Source organism: Salmo trutta, chromosome 26 (genome assembly GCF_901001165.1).
Source record: "Salmo trutta chromosome 26, fSalTru1.1, whole genome shotgun sequence".
Classification (NCBI taxonomy): Eukaryota; Metazoa; Chordata; class Actinopteri; order Salmoniformes; family Salmonidae; genus Salmo; species Salmo trutta.
In genome coordinates, this window is record NC_042982.1 from 24,041,352 (window position 1) to 24,059,711 (window position 18,360).

The 18,360-nt window shown below is 43.1% G+C and overlaps 1 protein-coding gene across 4 annotated transcripts in view; it reads left to right on the forward strand.

The window, feature by feature from the left end:
* LOC115163469 (roundabout homolog 2) overlaps positions 1-18,360 on the forward strand; it is an 82,619-nt gene that overhangs the window by 53,912 nt on the left and 10,347 nt on the right. For all 4 annotated transcript variants that reach the window (XM_029715360.1, XM_029715362.1, XM_029715361.1 and 1 more), the window contains exons 7-20: positions 4,271-4,395; positions 5,759-5,930; positions 6,149-6,354; positions 7,742-7,823; positions 8,122-8,296; positions 9,429-9,595; positions 9,782-9,903; positions 10,034-10,250; positions 10,529-10,647; positions 11,236-11,419; positions 11,672-11,890; positions 12,294-12,336; positions 12,456-12,562; positions 12,789-13,085. In XM_029715360.1, coding sequence (XP_029571220.1) covers positions 4,271-4,395; positions 5,759-5,930; positions 6,149-6,354; positions 7,742-7,823; positions 8,122-8,296; positions 9,429-9,595; positions 9,782-9,903; positions 10,034-10,250; positions 10,529-10,647; positions 11,236-11,419; positions 11,672-11,890; positions 12,294-12,336; positions 12,456-12,562; positions 12,789-13,085 — 2,235 coding nt within the window. The remainder of the gene's footprint in view (positions 1-4,270; positions 4,396-5,758; positions 5,931-6,148; positions 6,355-7,741; positions 7,824-8,121; positions 8,297-9,428; positions 9,596-9,781; positions 9,904-10,033; positions 10,251-10,528; positions 10,648-11,235; positions 11,420-11,671; positions 11,891-12,293; positions 12,337-12,455; positions 12,563-12,788; positions 13,086-18,360) is intronic.

Consider the following 18,360-nt stretch of genomic DNA (forward strand, 5'->3'; position numbering starts at 1 on the left):
TTTATAACCCAACCCTGATCTGTACTTTTCCACAACTTGTTCCTGATCTGTTTGGAGAGCTCCTTGGTCTTCATGGTGCCGCTTGCTTGGTGGTGCCGCTAGCTTGGTGGTGCCCCTCGCTTAGTGGTGCCCCTTGCTTAACCTCTCTAGGGTAGGTGGCACCAAATCGTCCCACCTACGTAACAGCCAGTGGAATCCTGTGGCGCGTTATTCAAATACCTTAGAAATGCTATTACTTCAATTTCTCAAACATATGACCAATCAGAAGCTTCTAAAGTCTTGACATCATCTCCTGGAATTTTCCAAGCTGTTTAAAGGCACAGTCAACTTAGTGTATGTAAACTTCTGACCCACTGGAATTGTGATACAGTGAATTATAAGTGAAATAATCTGTCTGTAAACAATTGTTGGAAAAATTAGTTGTGTCATGCACAAAGTAGATGTCCTAACCGACTTGCCAAAACTATAGTTTGTTAACCTCTCTAGGGTCGGCGGGACGAAATCGTCCCACCTACGTAACAGCCAGTGGAATCCTATGGCGCGTTATTCAAATACCTTAGAAATGCTATTACTTCAATTTCTCAAACATATGACTATTTTACAGCATTTTAAAGACAAGACTCTCGTTAATCTAACCACACTGTCCGATTTCAAAAAGGCTTTACAACGAAAGCAAAACATTAGATTATGTCAGCAGAGTACCCAGCCAGAAATAATCAGACACCCATTTTTCAAGCTAGCATATAATGTCACAAAAACCCAGAAGACAGCTAAATGCAGCACTAACCTTTGATGATCTTCATCAGATGACAACCCTAGGACATTATGTTATACAATACATGCATGTTTTGTTCAATCAAGTTCATATTTATATCAAAAACCAGCTTTTTACATTAGCATGTGACGTTCAGAACTAGCATACCCCCCGCAAACTTCCGGCGAATTTACTAACAATTTACTAAATTACTCACGATACACGTTCACAAAAAGCATAACAATTATTTTAAGAATTATAGATACAGAACTCCTCTATGCACTCGATGTCCGATTTTAAAATAGCTTTTCGGTGAAAGCACATTTTGCAATATTCTAAGTAGATAGCCCGGCATCACAGGGCTAGCTATTTAGACACCCAGCAAGTTTAGCCTTCACCAAACTCCGATTTACTATTAGAAAAGTTTGATTACCTTTGGTGTTCTTCGTCAGAATGCACTCCCAGGACTTCTACTTCAATAACAAATGTTGGTTTGGTCCCAAATAATCCATAGTTATGTTCAAACAGCGGCGTTTTGTTCGTGCGTTCAAGACACTATCCGAATGGTAAATAAGGGTTACGAGCACGGCGCATTTCGTGACAAAATTTTTTCTAAATATTCCATTACCGTACTTCGAAGCATGTCAACCGCTGTTTAAAATACATTTTTATGCCATTTTTCTCGTAAAAAAGTGATAATATTCCGACCGGGAATCTGCAATTAGGTAAACAGACGAAAGAAAATAAAGCATGGGGTCGACTCGTGCACGCACCTAAGCCCATTGTCCTCTGATCGGCCACTTGTCAAAAGCGATAATGTGTTTCAGCCTGGGGCTGCCTCGATATTGTTCAGCTTTTTCGCGGGCTCTGAGAGCCTATGGGAGCCGTAGGAAGTGTCACGTTACAGCAAAGATCCTCAGTCTTCAATAAACAGAGGCAAGAAGAACAACAACTTGTCAGACAGGCCACTTCCTGCATGGAATCTTCTCAGGTTTTTGCCTGCCATATGAGTTCTGTTATACTCACAGACACCATTCAAACAGTTTTAGATACTTTAGGGTGTTTTCTATCCAAAGCCAATAATTATATGCATATTCTAGTTACTGGGCAGGAGTAGTAACCAGATTAAATCGGGTACGTTTTTTTATCCGGCCGTGTAAATACTGCCCCCTAGCCCTAACAGGTTAATGGTGTTACAGACTCTGGGGGCTATCAGAACAGATGGATGGATGGATGGATGGATGGATGGATATAGATATAGAGATATAGAGAGTGCACACAGGTGGACTTTATTTAACTAATTATGTGACTTCTGAAGGTAATTGGTTGCACCAGATCTTATTTAGGGGCTTCATAGCAAAGAGGGTGAATACATATACACGCACCACTTTTTTTTTTTTTTTACATTTAAATGTAGAATTTTTTGAAACAAGTAATTTTTTTCACGTCACCAATTTTGACTATTTTGTGTATGTCCATTTACATGAAATCCAAATAAAAATCTATTTAAATTACAGGTTGTAATGCAACAAAATAGGAAAAACGCCAAGGGGGGTAAATACCTTTGCAAGGCACTGTATGTCCACTTAATTTGACAGTGGTCATGCGGAGTTGTCAGAACTCCGCATGCATCTGTGCTGTGCTCTCTTCTCTTCAACTCCACTGAAAGAAGCTTATGCTAAATCGTATGGATTACTCCCTATGACAGCTGTTTGGGAGATGGTGTGCCAGAGAGCAGGACCACTATTAATAAGACGTGTGTGTGTGTGTGTGTGTGTGTGTGTGTGTGTGTGTGTGTGTGTGTGTGTGTGTGTGTGTGTGTGTGTGTGTGTGTGTGTGTGTGTGTGTGTGTGTGTGTGTGTGTGTGTGTGTGTGTGTGTGTTTGTTTGTGTTGGCTGAGTGGGCAGCGGGGTTGACTTTATCCTCCATTTGCTTTTGTCAGTCCTGATGAAATCTCATCCAGTTTAATTTTATCCCCCACATGATGTTTCTCACTGTACCTCCATCCATGTCGGCCCATTCTGTAAGTCACCATTCTGATTTTGTAGATGTTTTTTTTTTTTCAAATGTATTTTTAAAGCTAGTGTGGCAGGGTTGCAATATTTAACGCATGCAGTATCATCAGCACCTAATGGTTTAAAAGAGCCTGTAACATGACTTACTACTGGCCCGTTGCAGCACTCAGGCAGTGCAGTAAGTAAGCCTGTACTCTGACACAGTGACTTAATGTGTACCAGATTAAGGATTGCTATCAAACACACACATCTGCTGTTTTTACTCTTATTAAAGAAGTGTGTTGATGTAACCGTGTAGGTTCCGTCCCTCTCTTCGCCCCAACCCGGGCTCGAACCAGGGACCCTTGCACACATCAACAACTGACACCCACGAAGCATTGTTACCCATCACGCCACAAAAGCCGCGGCCCTTGCAACGCAAGGGGAAACCCTACTTCAGGTCTCAGAGCGAGTGACGTCACCGATTGAAACGCTATTAGCGCGCACCACCGCTAACTAACTAGCCATTTCACATCGGTTACATTGATATATGAGGACATAAAGTTCACACATTCACTGACATACTGTTCTGTTTGTTACCATAGAAACCCATGATTTCAAAATGGGTAATTATTCCAATGAAAATACCACTATTAATTTGATGTTTTGTTTTTTTACATTGTGAAAAACAAATCTAAATATCAAAAGGTAGAGGCAGTTCTGTTACATGTCCACTCTGATGACTATTTGAAGTGAACATAAACCACATGACTGTTAGTTTCTCTGCACGGTTCCCTGTTACATCCCCCTGCTGGCTGGTGTTAGTGTAGTGAAGTCAGTCACTTTCTGGCTGTGTGTGTGTGTGCTCCATCTCTGACGTGGGAAGATCTGCTGTGTTCTCCCTCAGTGAGAAAATCAAGACACGACACAGATGACTCTGTTCGCTTGAGGATTTAGCCTGATCGTGTGTGCGTGTGTGTGCGTGTGTGTGCGTGTGTGTGCGTGTGTGTGTGTGTGTGTGTGTGTGTGAGAAGAAAAAAGCCTGCTGAGGAGATTAAACAGCAGGAGAGCTCAGAGTCTATGGAAGGGAAGTCAGTGCTGTCGTTGTTCAGTCAATGTCTATAGGAAGACAGGATGTGGTGGGATCAGAAGCAAGCTGTGGCCACAACACACAACCTGACTGCCAGCTCATTTCCACTGATATCACTCCAAAGTAAACCCACAAATACCATCACAATAGTTTGATTGGAATTAGATGATGGCTCGTCTCAGTATAAAATATATGCATCAATGTTTTCACTGGATAATGTGAAAATGAGAGGGCAGATTAATCAGAAAGGGAAACCATGAGGGTTAAATGTGACAGCAGTCAAATCATGGCGTAAAAGGGTAGTGCTAAATGTTTAATCAATACTGTTCTGGCATTACAGAGTAGGTATTGATTATGCAGGGGAGGCAGGATAAAATGGTGAATTTAAATGCTAAAACCTGAATCTCCTAAAAGAGTGTTTCTCCTCTCCAGTGCCCCCACAGATCGCCATTAAACCCCGGGACCAGATCTCAGCTCAGGGGCGCAGTGTCACCTTCCGCTGTGGCACCAGAGGAAACCCCTCACCTGCCATCTTCTGGAAGAAAGAAGGAAGCCAGGTAACAGTGTCACTTCCTGACAAACAGAGAGAGACCAATAAAGACTACCCCCTAAAAAAATGAAAGACTAATACCTTGTAAAGAGTTTAAAAGAATTAAAGAAAATTCCAACTGTACACACTACAACATGTCACTTTTAAACTGATCAACAAAGTAGTGATGTTTTTGTCACATTTGAAGTACATGTACATTTTAGTCATTTAGCAGACACTTTCTTATCCAGAGCGACTTACAGTAGTGAGTGGATACATTTTTTTTAACCTTTTTCCTGTACTGTTCCCCCATGGGAAACGAAGCCACAACCCTGGCATTGCAAGCACCGTGCTCTACCAACTGAGCCACACGGGACCTGTAGGATTTTGTGGTGTTTTAGCCTTATTTGTGCTCAACAGTCCGTTATTTTGATCAGCAGCAGATAAATCGTTTTCTCACCATGTTTGTTAGGTGGTGACTCATTTGATTTCTCTCAGCTTGAAAACAAACCCGGGAATCGTTAGATTTAACAGCGCTTTCGCACTTATTTTCATGATTGCCCGGGCTCTTGAAGAGACGTTGGCCGAGGTGAAATGAGGGAGGGAGCTCATTTGCATTTGGCTGTGAAATGCAAAGACTGATACGTGTTGGAAAGAGTGATGGGGAATGCGTTGGCGAGGAAGTCGCTGTTGCCTGCAGACCGATGAAGGAGGAATGGTAGAGGAGGGGGGTGACTCGGATGAGCTACATCAGGTGGGAGAAGAGCTGCTTCCCTGGAAAATAGGCACAGAAACACTACGTTTAACACCTTCTGTCATTATAACTTAATAGAAATACATTCTGATAACAGCGGGAGAACAATAAAGATGTAAGTAAGTGTTTCACGGTAAGGTCTACACCTGTTGTATTCAGCTCATGTGACAAATACAATTAGATTTGATTTGACTAGATGGTTGTGGTAGAGGAGTTAACCCTCAGGTCTGCCATGCAGGGGAAGTTGGCCTGAGGCTTTCTGAATACGTTTCATTGTGGTCCAGTCTGTGATAGTTGTGGTGCCTGGTCAGTCCCCTGCTTGTGAAGCAGTTTGCTGTACTTTTGGGATTATCTTGTGGGTTTATAACCCTGGTCCTCCACTCAGTCTATGCCTCTTACAGCAATTAGATGGATGGAGAGATGGATGGAAGGATGTCCCTTCCCCCTATTCATGCCCATCTCCCTCTCTCATCACTCTGGCTGTGTGTAAAGCGTCTGTCACCTCACATCAAGCCAACAGACCAAAACAAAAGTCCCAAGTCATCTCCTGCTATTCTGTATAATGCATGCATAAAGTACATCTCTGATTCATCACTATCTAAGATGCAAGTGTTTCTTTCTCGCTGTGTGTGTGTAGATGCTGCTGTTTCCTGGCCAGCACTTCTCCCAGTCTGGCCGCTACTCTGTGTCCATGAGTGGAGAGCTGTCCATCACCGACGTGCACCCAGAGGATTCTGGGTATTATATCTGCCAGGCCATCAGTGTAGCAGGAAGTGTCCTGACCAAAGCCCTGCTGGAGGTGGAAGGGGGTGAGTTTGGGGGATTGAGGGGGTTACTTTGGGATGAAGAAGGAATATGGTACTGGGAGGAGAGAGCCCAGTACAAATACATTGGTATTATAGCATGTATGGATTGGCAGATAGGCTCTGACAGCTCTACATAACCACAGTCAAATAGAGTGGACATTACAGTGTGTGTGACAGGACCCACTGACAATGTCCTGTCGGTTATTCCCTCTCCCCCATAGGTCCTTCACACCATGTTCCACCAATAATCCGCCAAGGCCCAGCCAATCAGACGTTGGCTCTGGGGTCCGTTGCCCAGTTTCACTGTCATGCGATTGGTGGACCCTCACTAAGGATCGGGTGGGAAAAGGACGGGAAGAGGATTATGGAGGACGACCCCCGCATGAACCTGATGGAGAACGGGACACTGCAGATCACTAATGTTGAGGTACTTGTACGATGTCATGGAATAAAAATATGGCTGGGATCGGATTTGTCTTTTGATCCTCATGAATAAATGAGTATTGTGCGGCTGGACAGAAATGCCATCCATCATCTATACATTTTTACTTTCCCCAATGCCAGAGGGCAACCAACCATCGTTTTTATGTTCTCCTCCATTAAAAGTACCTCTGCATTTCAAAAAAATTCTAGGTGAAACTGAATTTCAAACAGACCTCCCCGGTGTGATTACGTGCCTATGCAGTGTGTAATGTTAATGAAGGGACTTGTTTGTAAATGTGTTATGCTTTGATGAAAGACCAGTCAGTGGCCCTTTTGTGCTGTGGCCTCACTGGAGGTGGGCGTGCAGAGCGGGGAGTGCAGCATCGTTTGTTATAATTGACTGTGGCCACGCATGATTAACGATCTCAAAGCCTTTAATTACATCTCTGGCACAACTCTCTCTCTCATCACTGTGTCATGCTCAGCATTTGTGCTCAGCAAACTTGGAGCATTACCACAAAGTCCAATGCATCAATGAGGCGGGGGAAATATGCCATGCCACTGCGCTCAATGGAACAGAAAAGATGCATTAGCTTGGCATCAAGAGGGAGGGAGAGGACTAGTTCTAGAGGGAGAAAGAGGGACTAAAAATATTTAGCCTAGCGATGCACCTCCTAGTCTTCAATATTTCAGCAGTGGTTAAACTCTCACACAGTTCATCTGTCCACATACTACCAGTCCACCAACCAGAGGTGAAATCTAACATGAATTTATGTTGGTTACAGTAGACTGGCACTCTGTCAGCACAGTGTTGGTAACACCATTAGGCCAGTGAAGCATGTGGCCATGTATACAGTACTGTGGAAAAGGAGAGCAGGTAGACCAGAGGTGTCAAACTCATTCCATGGAGGACCTAGTGTCTGCTGGTTTTATGTTTTTCCTTTCAATTAAGTTCTAGACAACAAGGTGAGGGGAGTTCCTTACTTATAATTGAGCTTAATTCATGAATCAAGTACAAGGAAGGAGCGATAACCTGAAGTCACTCGGACCTCTGTGGAATGAGTTTTACACCTGTGAGCTAGACCATGTACATGGGGAGATGAAGCCCATGTAGACTACTGTTCACTCAGGACTCCTAGTGCTGCTGTGGCTGAGTGATGTCTGCTTTGTGGCAAAGTGGCATGTCATAAAAGCTTTTACCGTTAAACTTCTAAAAGTGAGTCTCAGGCAGCAAAGCAGTGAACAAAAAAGCTATTAATAAGTAAAAAGAGGAGATCCCCTGGGATTGGCTCCACTTGGATTAGCAAACACAGTATCTAAAGGACCATGGTTCCAATGTTTTGGGTCCCCTCTCCTCGTGTAAGGGAGCTAAAATGCACATCTGTTGCTAGGATACGGATTCGGGAATGTACACTTGTGTGGTGTCCAGCGCCACGGGCGAGTCAAGCTGGAGTGGGACACTCACCATGAGAGGTAAACACACACACACACACACACACACACACACACACACACACAATTCTCTCAGCGCCTCACAAAACCAAACACCACTGGTTTCAAATTATACATTACATCTTATGGAAACCTACTTTCCTGCTTTAGCTACAGTATTCACCACTACTGTGTGTGAATATCAACAGACTTGAAAAATAAACAGTCAAACTCATACTATATCCCGGTACACTACCACACACCACTATATCCCGGTACCATTATCACACCCCACCACTGTCTCATGTTATCTCATGCTGGATCCCTGTTTGTGTCCCAGAGGATGGAGCCCCTGGGTCATCAGTTCCCCGGGTGTCAGAGTCCATCCAGCTGCCAGGGCCGCCCCAGAAGCCTGTGGTGACGGAGGTGACCAAGGGCACAGTCACCCTCACCTGGCAGTCCAACCCCCACGAGGGTGGGGCCGCTGTGACCTCCTACATCATCGAGGCCTTTAGGTACTGTATGACATGCAAGGACTGGGTACCAGAGCCATATATTTGCAAACCGCATTGCCCAACCTCTCTTAATACATGGCTCTGCAGGGCACCATATAAATAGAGGATTTATATTTCAATGCTTTCTAGGTCTGTTGCTGTATCAGTTGTGTTCTTGATGTGTATTGTATTCACATACAGAAAATGTCCATTTGGTTTAACTAAACCATTCATACATGTGCTACAGGGAGAGGAAATAACGACATGAAGGGAAACCGAGCCGTGGCAGATTTAATAAAAGCATAACGCGTTCTGGAGCAGAGAATCATAGAATCAGTTGCATAAAGGGGGGAAAAGCAGCATTTTCCCCATGGTCCTGGACGGCACTGACCTGGGGCTATGGAAGGGCAGACCAGCCAGAGAGCTCTCATCACAGGCAGAGAGGTCAGAGGCTCAGGTCAGGCAGAGCCAGACACAGACAGGCTAACAGGCTGCCTGTTGATTGGCACTGAGACTGACAGCACAGTTTGAGAGAAGTCATTCCCATGGGTAGCTGTTAGCTGCTTTCCTCAAACTTCATCTAACAGAGCACAGTCTTTAAATAGAGCTAGCTGCTGGATGGAAACATATCCTATTATCCCTCCGCTAACCCTCCTAGGACTGGTGAACAGGGCTTAATGGAAGAAGAGTGGAGAGGGGGGAGGAGAAAGATGCTTGAAGGGGGTTGGAGTACAGTAGAGGGGCAGATTGCCACACAGGTCTTCTATGACACCTAGTTAAGGAGCAGGTCAGAATTCGGAAGAGTTTGTTCGTTTTGGACTTCGGTAAGAGTTTTTTTTCGTCTGTTTGAACACATTATTTTTCTTTCGGCTAGCTGAAATTTGGAGCCAAAGTCTACACCCCTTGAAAATGAATGACAGATTTCTTGCGTTATCGTAGATTAATTCGGACTATTTTGAGGAAGTGTATACTGGCTATGGCGTCTCAAAATTGGCAAACAGTACTATTGTCACTTTTTTGTCGTTTTTCAAGGTCTTTTAAGGGAGTATGTTAGCCCACTCGTTCGGCTAGCCGAGTCCTCATATCAGGATAAGGACAAGGCCAGACAATCCTACCAGTATTCAACCTGTAATTGATAAATGTTCTTTTCCAGCCAATCCGTTGGCAGTGTGTGGCAGACAGTAGCTGACTACGTGAGACAGGAGAAGCACACGGTCATTGGCCTGTACCCAAACACTGTCTACCTGTTCATCGTCCGAGCGGTCAACTCCTACGGTCTGAGTGACCCCAGCCCCATCTCTGAACCCATCAGGACACAGGGTCAGTATGGGCACAGAACAGCATATAATGTGCATAATCACTCAATCACTTGAACTGTTTCGTAGTAAAGTGTTACGTGATGTTAGGCTGTTTTGAGTGCAGTGTGGTATGACATCAGGCTGTTCTCAATGCAATGTGGTATGATGTCAGGCTCTTCTGAGTGCAGTTCTCTCTGTGTTGTTGTAGATGGGAGTCCTACAGAGCAGGGGGTGGACCACAGACAGGTGCAGAGAGAACTAGGGGAGGTGTCTGTCTACCTGCAGAAGCCTGTGGTCCTATCACCCACCAGTGCCCAGGTCTCCTGGACTGTGAGTAAAACTGATTATTCTAATCTGGAGAAACAATATGCTACTTTATACTGTGCTACATACTTTACAATATCTCGGAATAGATCAATACCCACCTATGTCCCTCCTCCTGTGTTCTGTCATTGGTCAGGTGGCGCATCAGTCTCAGTATGTGCAGGGCTACAGGCTGCTGTACCGCTCCATTGGCAGCGTCTGGTTGGTCCAGGACGTGAAGGCGGGGCCTGAGCTTAGCACTGTCCTATCAGACCTGCGCACGGACACAGAGTATGAGGTGAAGGTCCTTCCCTACTTCAACGAGCTGCAGGGACTGGACAGCCCCCTGGTGCTGCTACGCACCCCCGAGGAGGGTAAGACACACAGCGGGATGCAGGAGCGTCCCTCTCTGAAGTATTGTACTATGCTTACAGACTTCTTTATTGTCGCTGCAAGGGCAGTAAGAATCCATTTTCCTTCGAATTTAGTAAAGTATTTTTTTTGCTTCTAAAATGACTAATCAATGTTGTTATATGCTACTCTAGAACACCACAGCACATGCGTATAGGAAAATCAATTTTATTGACCAAAGTCTCTTCTTGATCCTCTGGGTCTTGTTAACTAACAGTTTTCCATATTCACATCCTTCCAGTGTTGAGTGCTCCCCCGCAGGCTGTATCAGTGGTCCAGCTCAGCAACAGCTCCAGCATCCGTGTCTCCTGGGAGCCTCCCTCCTCTGACGTTCAGAGTGGTACAGTCCTGGAGTACAAGGTGAGATTACAGCATGGAGACTGTTGAAGCTGTACCTGGCTGGAGGAAAGTGCTACTCTAGACTACTGTCTGATGTTAATATAGTGAAAAGTGGGCAGTTAATTTGTCACTACAGCTGTTCGTGGGAAAGACAAAAATAAAATATTTGTTTGAATCAGCAATGTGCTGATTTTAAGCAGTCGGTTTTATCCATGTTGCCAAATCATGCTGTGCTAGTGGTTTTAATTAAACATTGCAAATTGCTCCCTGCTTAGTATCTGTTAACAGCAACACTTCTGTAGAATACAAAAACACAATTTAACTAATTTAGTCCTCAGATTTAAATCACTTGTCCTCATCTTGTTGATTGGATCTCCTCTAAATTTTGATTTGTAGTCCCCCCCCAAAAAATTCTCAGACTTTTCTGGAAAGGCGTTTTAAAGCCTATCGTATCCCCATGTCGAGCTGGCTTACAACAACAAAATATCTCCACTTCTGGTTCAGTTGTCCTCTTGGCAACATGATCGACTTGATGCTTCTAGTGTTTTTAAATGTTGTAGGTCATTTCTGTCCCTCCACCACTTAGTATCACGCTTGTTTGTCTGTCAGGTCTGGTGCCTGGGAAGTGACTCTGAGATGAAGACAGAGAGCCATATCAACAGAACAGTGGGTGGAGCAGTATTGTCCATCCTACTGACTGGGCTGCAACCAGACCTCCAGTACAATGTGATGGTGGCTGCAGTCACCATCTTGGGAGTTGGTGAACACAGCCCACCTATAGACCTGGTCCTCAGTGAGTCAGCTTTACCACTAGAATAGACCCTTCCTTAGATGCAACATTAACAGCCTGTCAACTTGGTCCTCAGTCAGTAATGGGAGATGACTAAAGACGAGGCTTGAGATTTCTGAATTGTTTGTTACTGGTATACTGTATTTCAACCCTTTAGCTAGAAAACCAATGGGGTTAGTTAGTTGTCTATTTATACAGGAAGCCATATTGGAAATTACTTTGCCAGACTGATAACCTGGACTCTCTATCTTTCAGCCCTGTCACTGGGCATGCATTTAGACCCTCTGCAGAAAGACAGCAGCCTCAGTCTATCAGAGCAGATCACGGGTGTGGTCTGCCAACCAGCGTTCATCGCTGGGTTGGGTGTGGCTCCGTGGCTGGCGCTCATGGGCTTCAGTGGTTGGCTGTACTGTCGCCACCGCAGGAAGAAGGAGCTGGGACACTACACCACCTCATTCGCCTACACACCTGCAGGTATACTGTAACATCCTCAACCCGACACTGTATTCACATAGCATACAAACAATACCATTAGCATTACAATACTAATCTGTTCCAATCCTGTCACCATCACAGTTGCCAAGTCTGGGTATCTGAGTGTCTTAAACTGTGACTTGTTGAAATCTGTCGGTTCTGAATCGTAGTGTTGCTGTGAAACACTAAAAAGCATATCTAGGTCAGACTCCGAAGCATGGCCTTAATGAAATGACAACAAAAAAATGGCATGCCTGAATCACAAGTGGAACACACTGTTTTGTGCCCTTAAGCATACGGCATATTATCTGAATTTGTTTGGCAAACAGCACTAGATGAAAGCCACTGCATAAAAAAGAGAGATTTTAATTGCAGCCATTGCTTTTGTTGTTTTTTCCTGCAGTTGGATTTGCTCACAGTGAAGGATCTGGTCTCAGCAACGGAAGGTAGAGATCTTGGTTTTACTCAGAGAATCAATGTAAACATGAGTGGACTCATTTTTTAATTACAAACAGCACAGACTTACAGTAATATCTGACCTTTAGTTTTCTCCATCTGTCTACAGTAGACCAGGGATGCTGGGCTCTAACATGGGGAACGTTGCCCAGAATGGAAAAGACTCAGTCAACTGTTGCTCTGGCAAACTGGACTCTACAGACAGATACTACAATGGTGAGAGCCCACAGTCATATCTTGCAACTTGGGATGGGATAAAATGCAGTAGTTTGAATAGAAGCAAAATGAATAGTAATACGCTGCCTTTACTGCTCAAATGATGGAACCTATTTGAGCTTTTGTGATTGACCAGGAAATTGCAGAGGGAAGATCAAGTGGTTCATTCAAGGAAATGCGTTTTGACTTTTTAAATGTTTTAATGACTTTCTATTTCTCTCTGCAGTTGCCATCTCCAATTACCTGAGCCAGTCTGAGAAATACAGCTCAGTGTCCACTGACAGTCCAATCTACAGCACCATCAATACAGCTGCTGCTGAGGACTTGCAGGGTTTAGCCTACTACAACACATACTCCAACACCCCCTGCACCCAGGGCTCCAACACCCCCTGCACCCAGGGCCCTGACTCCTATGCTAGTACCCCCGTCCTCTCCAACTCGGGCCTCTTCAGTCTGGTGCAAGACCTGGACCAGTGGACCATCCAGTCTGGACAGTCTGTAGAATACGCCAAGATAAGCAATGGTACAGGCACCTATTACACTTCTCATGTACTGTAGTTAAGGGCTCATGGAATGTTAAGTGGTGAGGATATACAGTACCAGTCAAAAGTTTGGACACACCTACTTATTCCAGGGTTTTTCTTTATTTTTACTGTTTCTACATTGTAGAGTAATAGTGAAGACATCAAAACTATGAAATAATACATATGGAATCATGTAGTAACCAAACAAGTGTTAAACAAATCAAAATATTTAAGTCTTCAAATGCCTTGCCTTGATGACAGCTTTGCACACTCTTGGCATTCTCTCAACCAGCTTCACCTGGAATGCTTTTCCAACAGTCTTGAAGGAGTTCCCACATATGCTGAGCACTTGTTGGCTGCTTTTTCTTCACTCTGTGGCCCCAACTCATCCCAAACCATCTCAATTGTACTGGGCTCCCGAGTGACGCAGCGGTCTAAGGCACTGCATCTCAGTGCTAGAGGTGTCACTGCAGACACCCTGGTTCGATTCCAGGCTTTATCACAACCGGCCATGATTGGATTTCCATAGGGCGGCGCACAATTGGCCCAATGTCGTCCGGATTTTACCGGTATAGGCCGTCAATGTAAATAAGAATTTGTTCTTAACAGACTTGCGTAGTTAAAGGTTCAATAAAAAAATGGGTTGTGGTCGGGTGATTGTTGAGGCCAGGTCATCTGATGCAGCACTCCATCACTCCCCTTCTAGGTCATTGTCCTGTTGAAAAACATATGATAGTCCCACTAAGCGCAAACCAGATAGGATGGCGTATCGCTGCAGAATGCTATGGCAGCCATGCTGGTTAAGTGTGCCTTGAATTCTAAATAAATCACTGACAGTGTCACCAGCAAAGCACCATCACACCACCTCCTCCATGCTTCACGGTGGGAACCGCACATGCGGAGATCATCCGTTCACCTACTCTGTGTCTCCTCTGAACAGTTGATGTTGAGGTGTGTCTGTTATTTGAACTTTGAAACATTTATTTGGGCTGCGATTTCTGAGGCTGGTAACTCTAATGAACTTATCCTCCACAGCAGAGGTAACTCTGGGTCTTCCTTTCCTGTGGTGGTCCTCATGAGAGCCAGTTTCATCATAGCACTTGATGGTTTTTGAGACTGGAAATCTTCTCGATTGACTGACCTGAAAGTAATGATGAACTGTCGTTTCTCTTTGCATATTTGCATACTGTCGTTTCTCTTTGCCCCCCCTCCACCTTGTCACAACACAATTGATTGGCTTAAACACATTAAGAAGGAAATATATATTTCACAAATAAATGTATAACAAGGCACACCTGATAATTGAAATGTATTCCAGGTGACTACCTCATGAAGCTGGTTGAGAGAATGCCAAGAGTGGTGGCTACTTTGAAGACTCTAAAATATATTTTGATTTGTCTAACACTTTTTTGGTTACTACATGATGTGTTATTTCATAGTTTTGTTGTCTTCACTATTATTCTACGATGTAGAAAATAGTCAAAATAAAGAAAAACCCTTGAGTGGGTGTGTCCAAACTTTTGATTGGTACTGTAGCTAACTTTGTTACATAGTTGATGAGGGTTTGTGTAGACATCAAAACTATGAAATAACACATTGAATGATGTAGTAACCAAAAAAGGGTGTGTGTGTGTGTGTGTGTGTGTTATTTCATAGATTTTATGTCTACACACAAACACCCTCATTAACTATTCTACATTGTATGAAATAAACTATGAAATAACACATATGGAATTATGTAGTAACCAAAAAGTAGTGTGTGTACACTACCATTCAAAAGTGTGGGGTCACTTAGAAATGTTCTTGTTTTTGAAAGAAAAGCACCGATTTATTTTTTAATTTTTTAATATTTTTTGTCCATTTTAAAATAACATCAAATTGATCAGAAATACAGTGTAGACATTGTTAATGTTGTAAATGACTATTGTAGCTGGAAACGGATGATTTCTAATGGAATATCTACATAGGCGAACAGAGGCCCATTATCAGCAACCATCACTCCTGTGTTCCAATGGCACGTTGTGTTAGCTAATCCAAGTTTATCATTTTAAAAGACTAATTGATCATTAGAAAACCCTTTTGCAATTATGTCAGCACAGCTGAAAACTGTTGTTCTGATTAAAGAAGCAGTAAAACTGGCCTTTAGACTAGTTGAGTATCTGGAGCATCAGCAATTGTGGGTTCGATTACAGGCAAAAAATGGCCAGAAACAAAGACCTTTCTTCTGAAACTCGTTAGTCTTTTCTTGTTCTAAGAAATGAAGGCTATTCTGTCCGAGAAATTGAAGATCTTGTACAGTCTTGTGTACGACTCCCTTCCCAGAACAGCGCAAACTGGCTCTAACCAGAATAGAAAGAGGAGTGGGAGGCCCGGGTGCGAAAGAGGACATGTACATTAGAGTGTCTAGTTTTGAGAAACCGACGCCTCACAAGTCCTCAACTGGTAGCGTCATTAAATAGTACCCCCAGCACACCAGTCTCAACGTCAACAGTGAAGAGACGACTCCAGGATGCTGGCCTTCTAGGCAGGCTTTCCAGCTACAATAGTCATTTACAACATTAACAATGTCAACACTGTATTTCTGATCAATTTGATGTTATTTTAATGGACAAAAAATTTGCTTTTCTTTCAAAAACAAGGACATTTCTAAGTGACCCAAACTTTTGAACGGTTGTATGTGTATATACAGTTGAAGTCGGAAGTTTACATACACCTTATCCAAATACATTTAAACTCAGTTTTTCACAATTCCTGACATTTAATCCTAGTAAAATTACCTGTTTTAGGTGAGTTAGGATCAGCACTTTATTTTAAGAATGTGAAATGTCAGAATTATAGTAGAGAGAATGATTTATTTCAGCTTGTATTTCTTTCATCACATTCCCAGTGGGTCAGAAGTTTACATAAACTGAATTAGTATTTGGTAGCATTGCCTTTAAATTGTTTAACTTGGGTCAAACATTTTGGGTAGCCTTCCACAAGCTTCCCAGAATAAGTTGGGTGAATTTTGGCCCATTCCTTCTGACAGAGCTAGTGTAACTGAGTCAGGTTTGTAGGCCTCCTTGCTCGCTCACGCTTTTTCAGTCCTGCCCACAAATGTTCTATATGATTGAGGTCAGGGCTTTGTGATGGCCACTCCAATACCTTGACTTTGTTGTCCTTAAGCCATTTTGCCACAACTTTGGAAGTGTGCTTGGGGTCATTGTTCATTTGCAACCAAGATTAACTTTCTGACTGATGTCTTGAGATTTTGCTTCAATATATATCCACATAATTTACCTCCCTCATGATGCCATCTATTTTGTGAAGTGCAGCAGTCCCTCCTGCAGCAAAGCACCCCCACAACATGATGCTGCCACCCCCGTGCTTCACGGTTGGGATGGTGTTCTTTGGCTTGCAATCCTCCCCCTTTTTCCTCCAAACATAACAATGGTCATTATGGCAAAACAGTTCTATTTTTTTTTTCATCAGACCAGAGGACATTTCTCCAAAAAGTACGATCTTTGGCCCCATGTGCAGTTGTAAACTGTAGTCTGGCTTTTTTATGGCGGTCTTTCGGGTTATGTCGATATAGGACTCGTTTTACTGTGGATATAAATACTTGTTTCCTCCAGCATCTTCACAAGGTCCTTTGCTGTTGTCCTGGGATTGATTCACACTTTTCGCATCAAAGTACGTTCATCTCTAGGAGACCAAACGCATCTCCTTCCTCAGCGGTTTGACAGCTGCGTGGTCCCATAGTGTTTATACTTGCGTAATATTGTTTGTACAGATGAACGTTGTACCTTCAGGCGTTTGGAAATTGCTCCCAAGGATGAGCCAGATGTGTGGAGGTCTACCATTTATTTTTATTTTTTTCCTGAGGTCTTGGCTGATTTCTTTTGATTTTCCCATGATGTCAAGCAAAGAGGCCCTGAGTTTGAAGGTAGGCCTTGAAATACATCCACAGGTACACCTCCAATTGACTCAAATTATCTCAATTGGCCAATCAGAAGCTTCTAAAGTCTTGACATCATCTCCTGGAATTTTCCAAGCTGTTTAAAGGCACAGTCAACTTAGTGTATGTAAACTTCTGACCCACTGGAATTGTGATACAGTGAATTATAAGTGAAATAATCTGTCTGTAAACAATTGTTGGAAAAATTAATTGTGTCATGCACAAAGTAGATGTCCTAACCGACTTGCCAAAACTATAGTTTGTTAATCTCTCGAGGGTCGGCGGGACGAAATCGTCCCACCTACGTAACAGCCAGTGGAATCCAGTGGCGCGTTATTCAAATACCTTAGAAATGCTATTACTTCAATTTCTCAAACATATGACTATTTTACAGCATTTTAAAGACAAGACTCTCGTTAATCTAACCACACTGTCCGATTTCAAAAAGGCTTTACAACGAAAGCAAAACATTAGATTATGTCAGCAGATTACCCAGCCAGAAATAATCAGACACCCATTTTTCAAGCTAGCATATAATGTCACAAAAACCCAGAAGACAGCTAAATGCAGCACTAACCTTTGATGATCTTCATCAGATGACAACCCTAGGACATTATGTTATACAATACATGCATGTTTTGTTCAATCAAGTTCATATTTATATAAAAAAACCAGCTTTTTACATTAGCATGTGACGTTCAGAACTAGCATACCCCCCGCAAACTTCCGGTGAATTTACTAAAAATGTACTAAATTACTCACGATAAACGTTCACAAAAAGCATAACAATTATTTTAAGAATTATAGATACAGAACTCCTCTATGCACTCGATATGTCCAATTTTAAAATAGCTTTTCGGTGAAAGCACATTTTGCAATATTCTAAGTAGATAGCCCGGCATCACAGGGCTAGCTATTTAGACACCCAGCAAGTTTAGCCTTCACCAAACTCCGATTTACTATTAGAAAAGTTTGATTACCTTTGGTGTTCTTCGTCAGAATGCACTCCCAGGGCTTCTACTTCAATAACAAATGTTGGTTTGGTCCCAAATAATCCATAGTTATATCCAAACAGCGGCGTTTTGTTCATGCGTTCAAGACACTATCCGAAAGGGTAAAGATGGGTGACGAGCACGACGCATTTCGTGACAAAACAAATTCTAAATATTCCATTACCGTACTTCGAAGCATGTCAACCGCTGTTTAAAATAAAATTTTATGCCATTTTTCTCGTAAAAAAGCGATAATATTCCGACCAGGAATCTGCGTTTAGGTAAAAAGACGAAAGAAAATAAAGCATGGGGTCGTCTCGTGCACGCGCCTAAGCCCATTGTCTT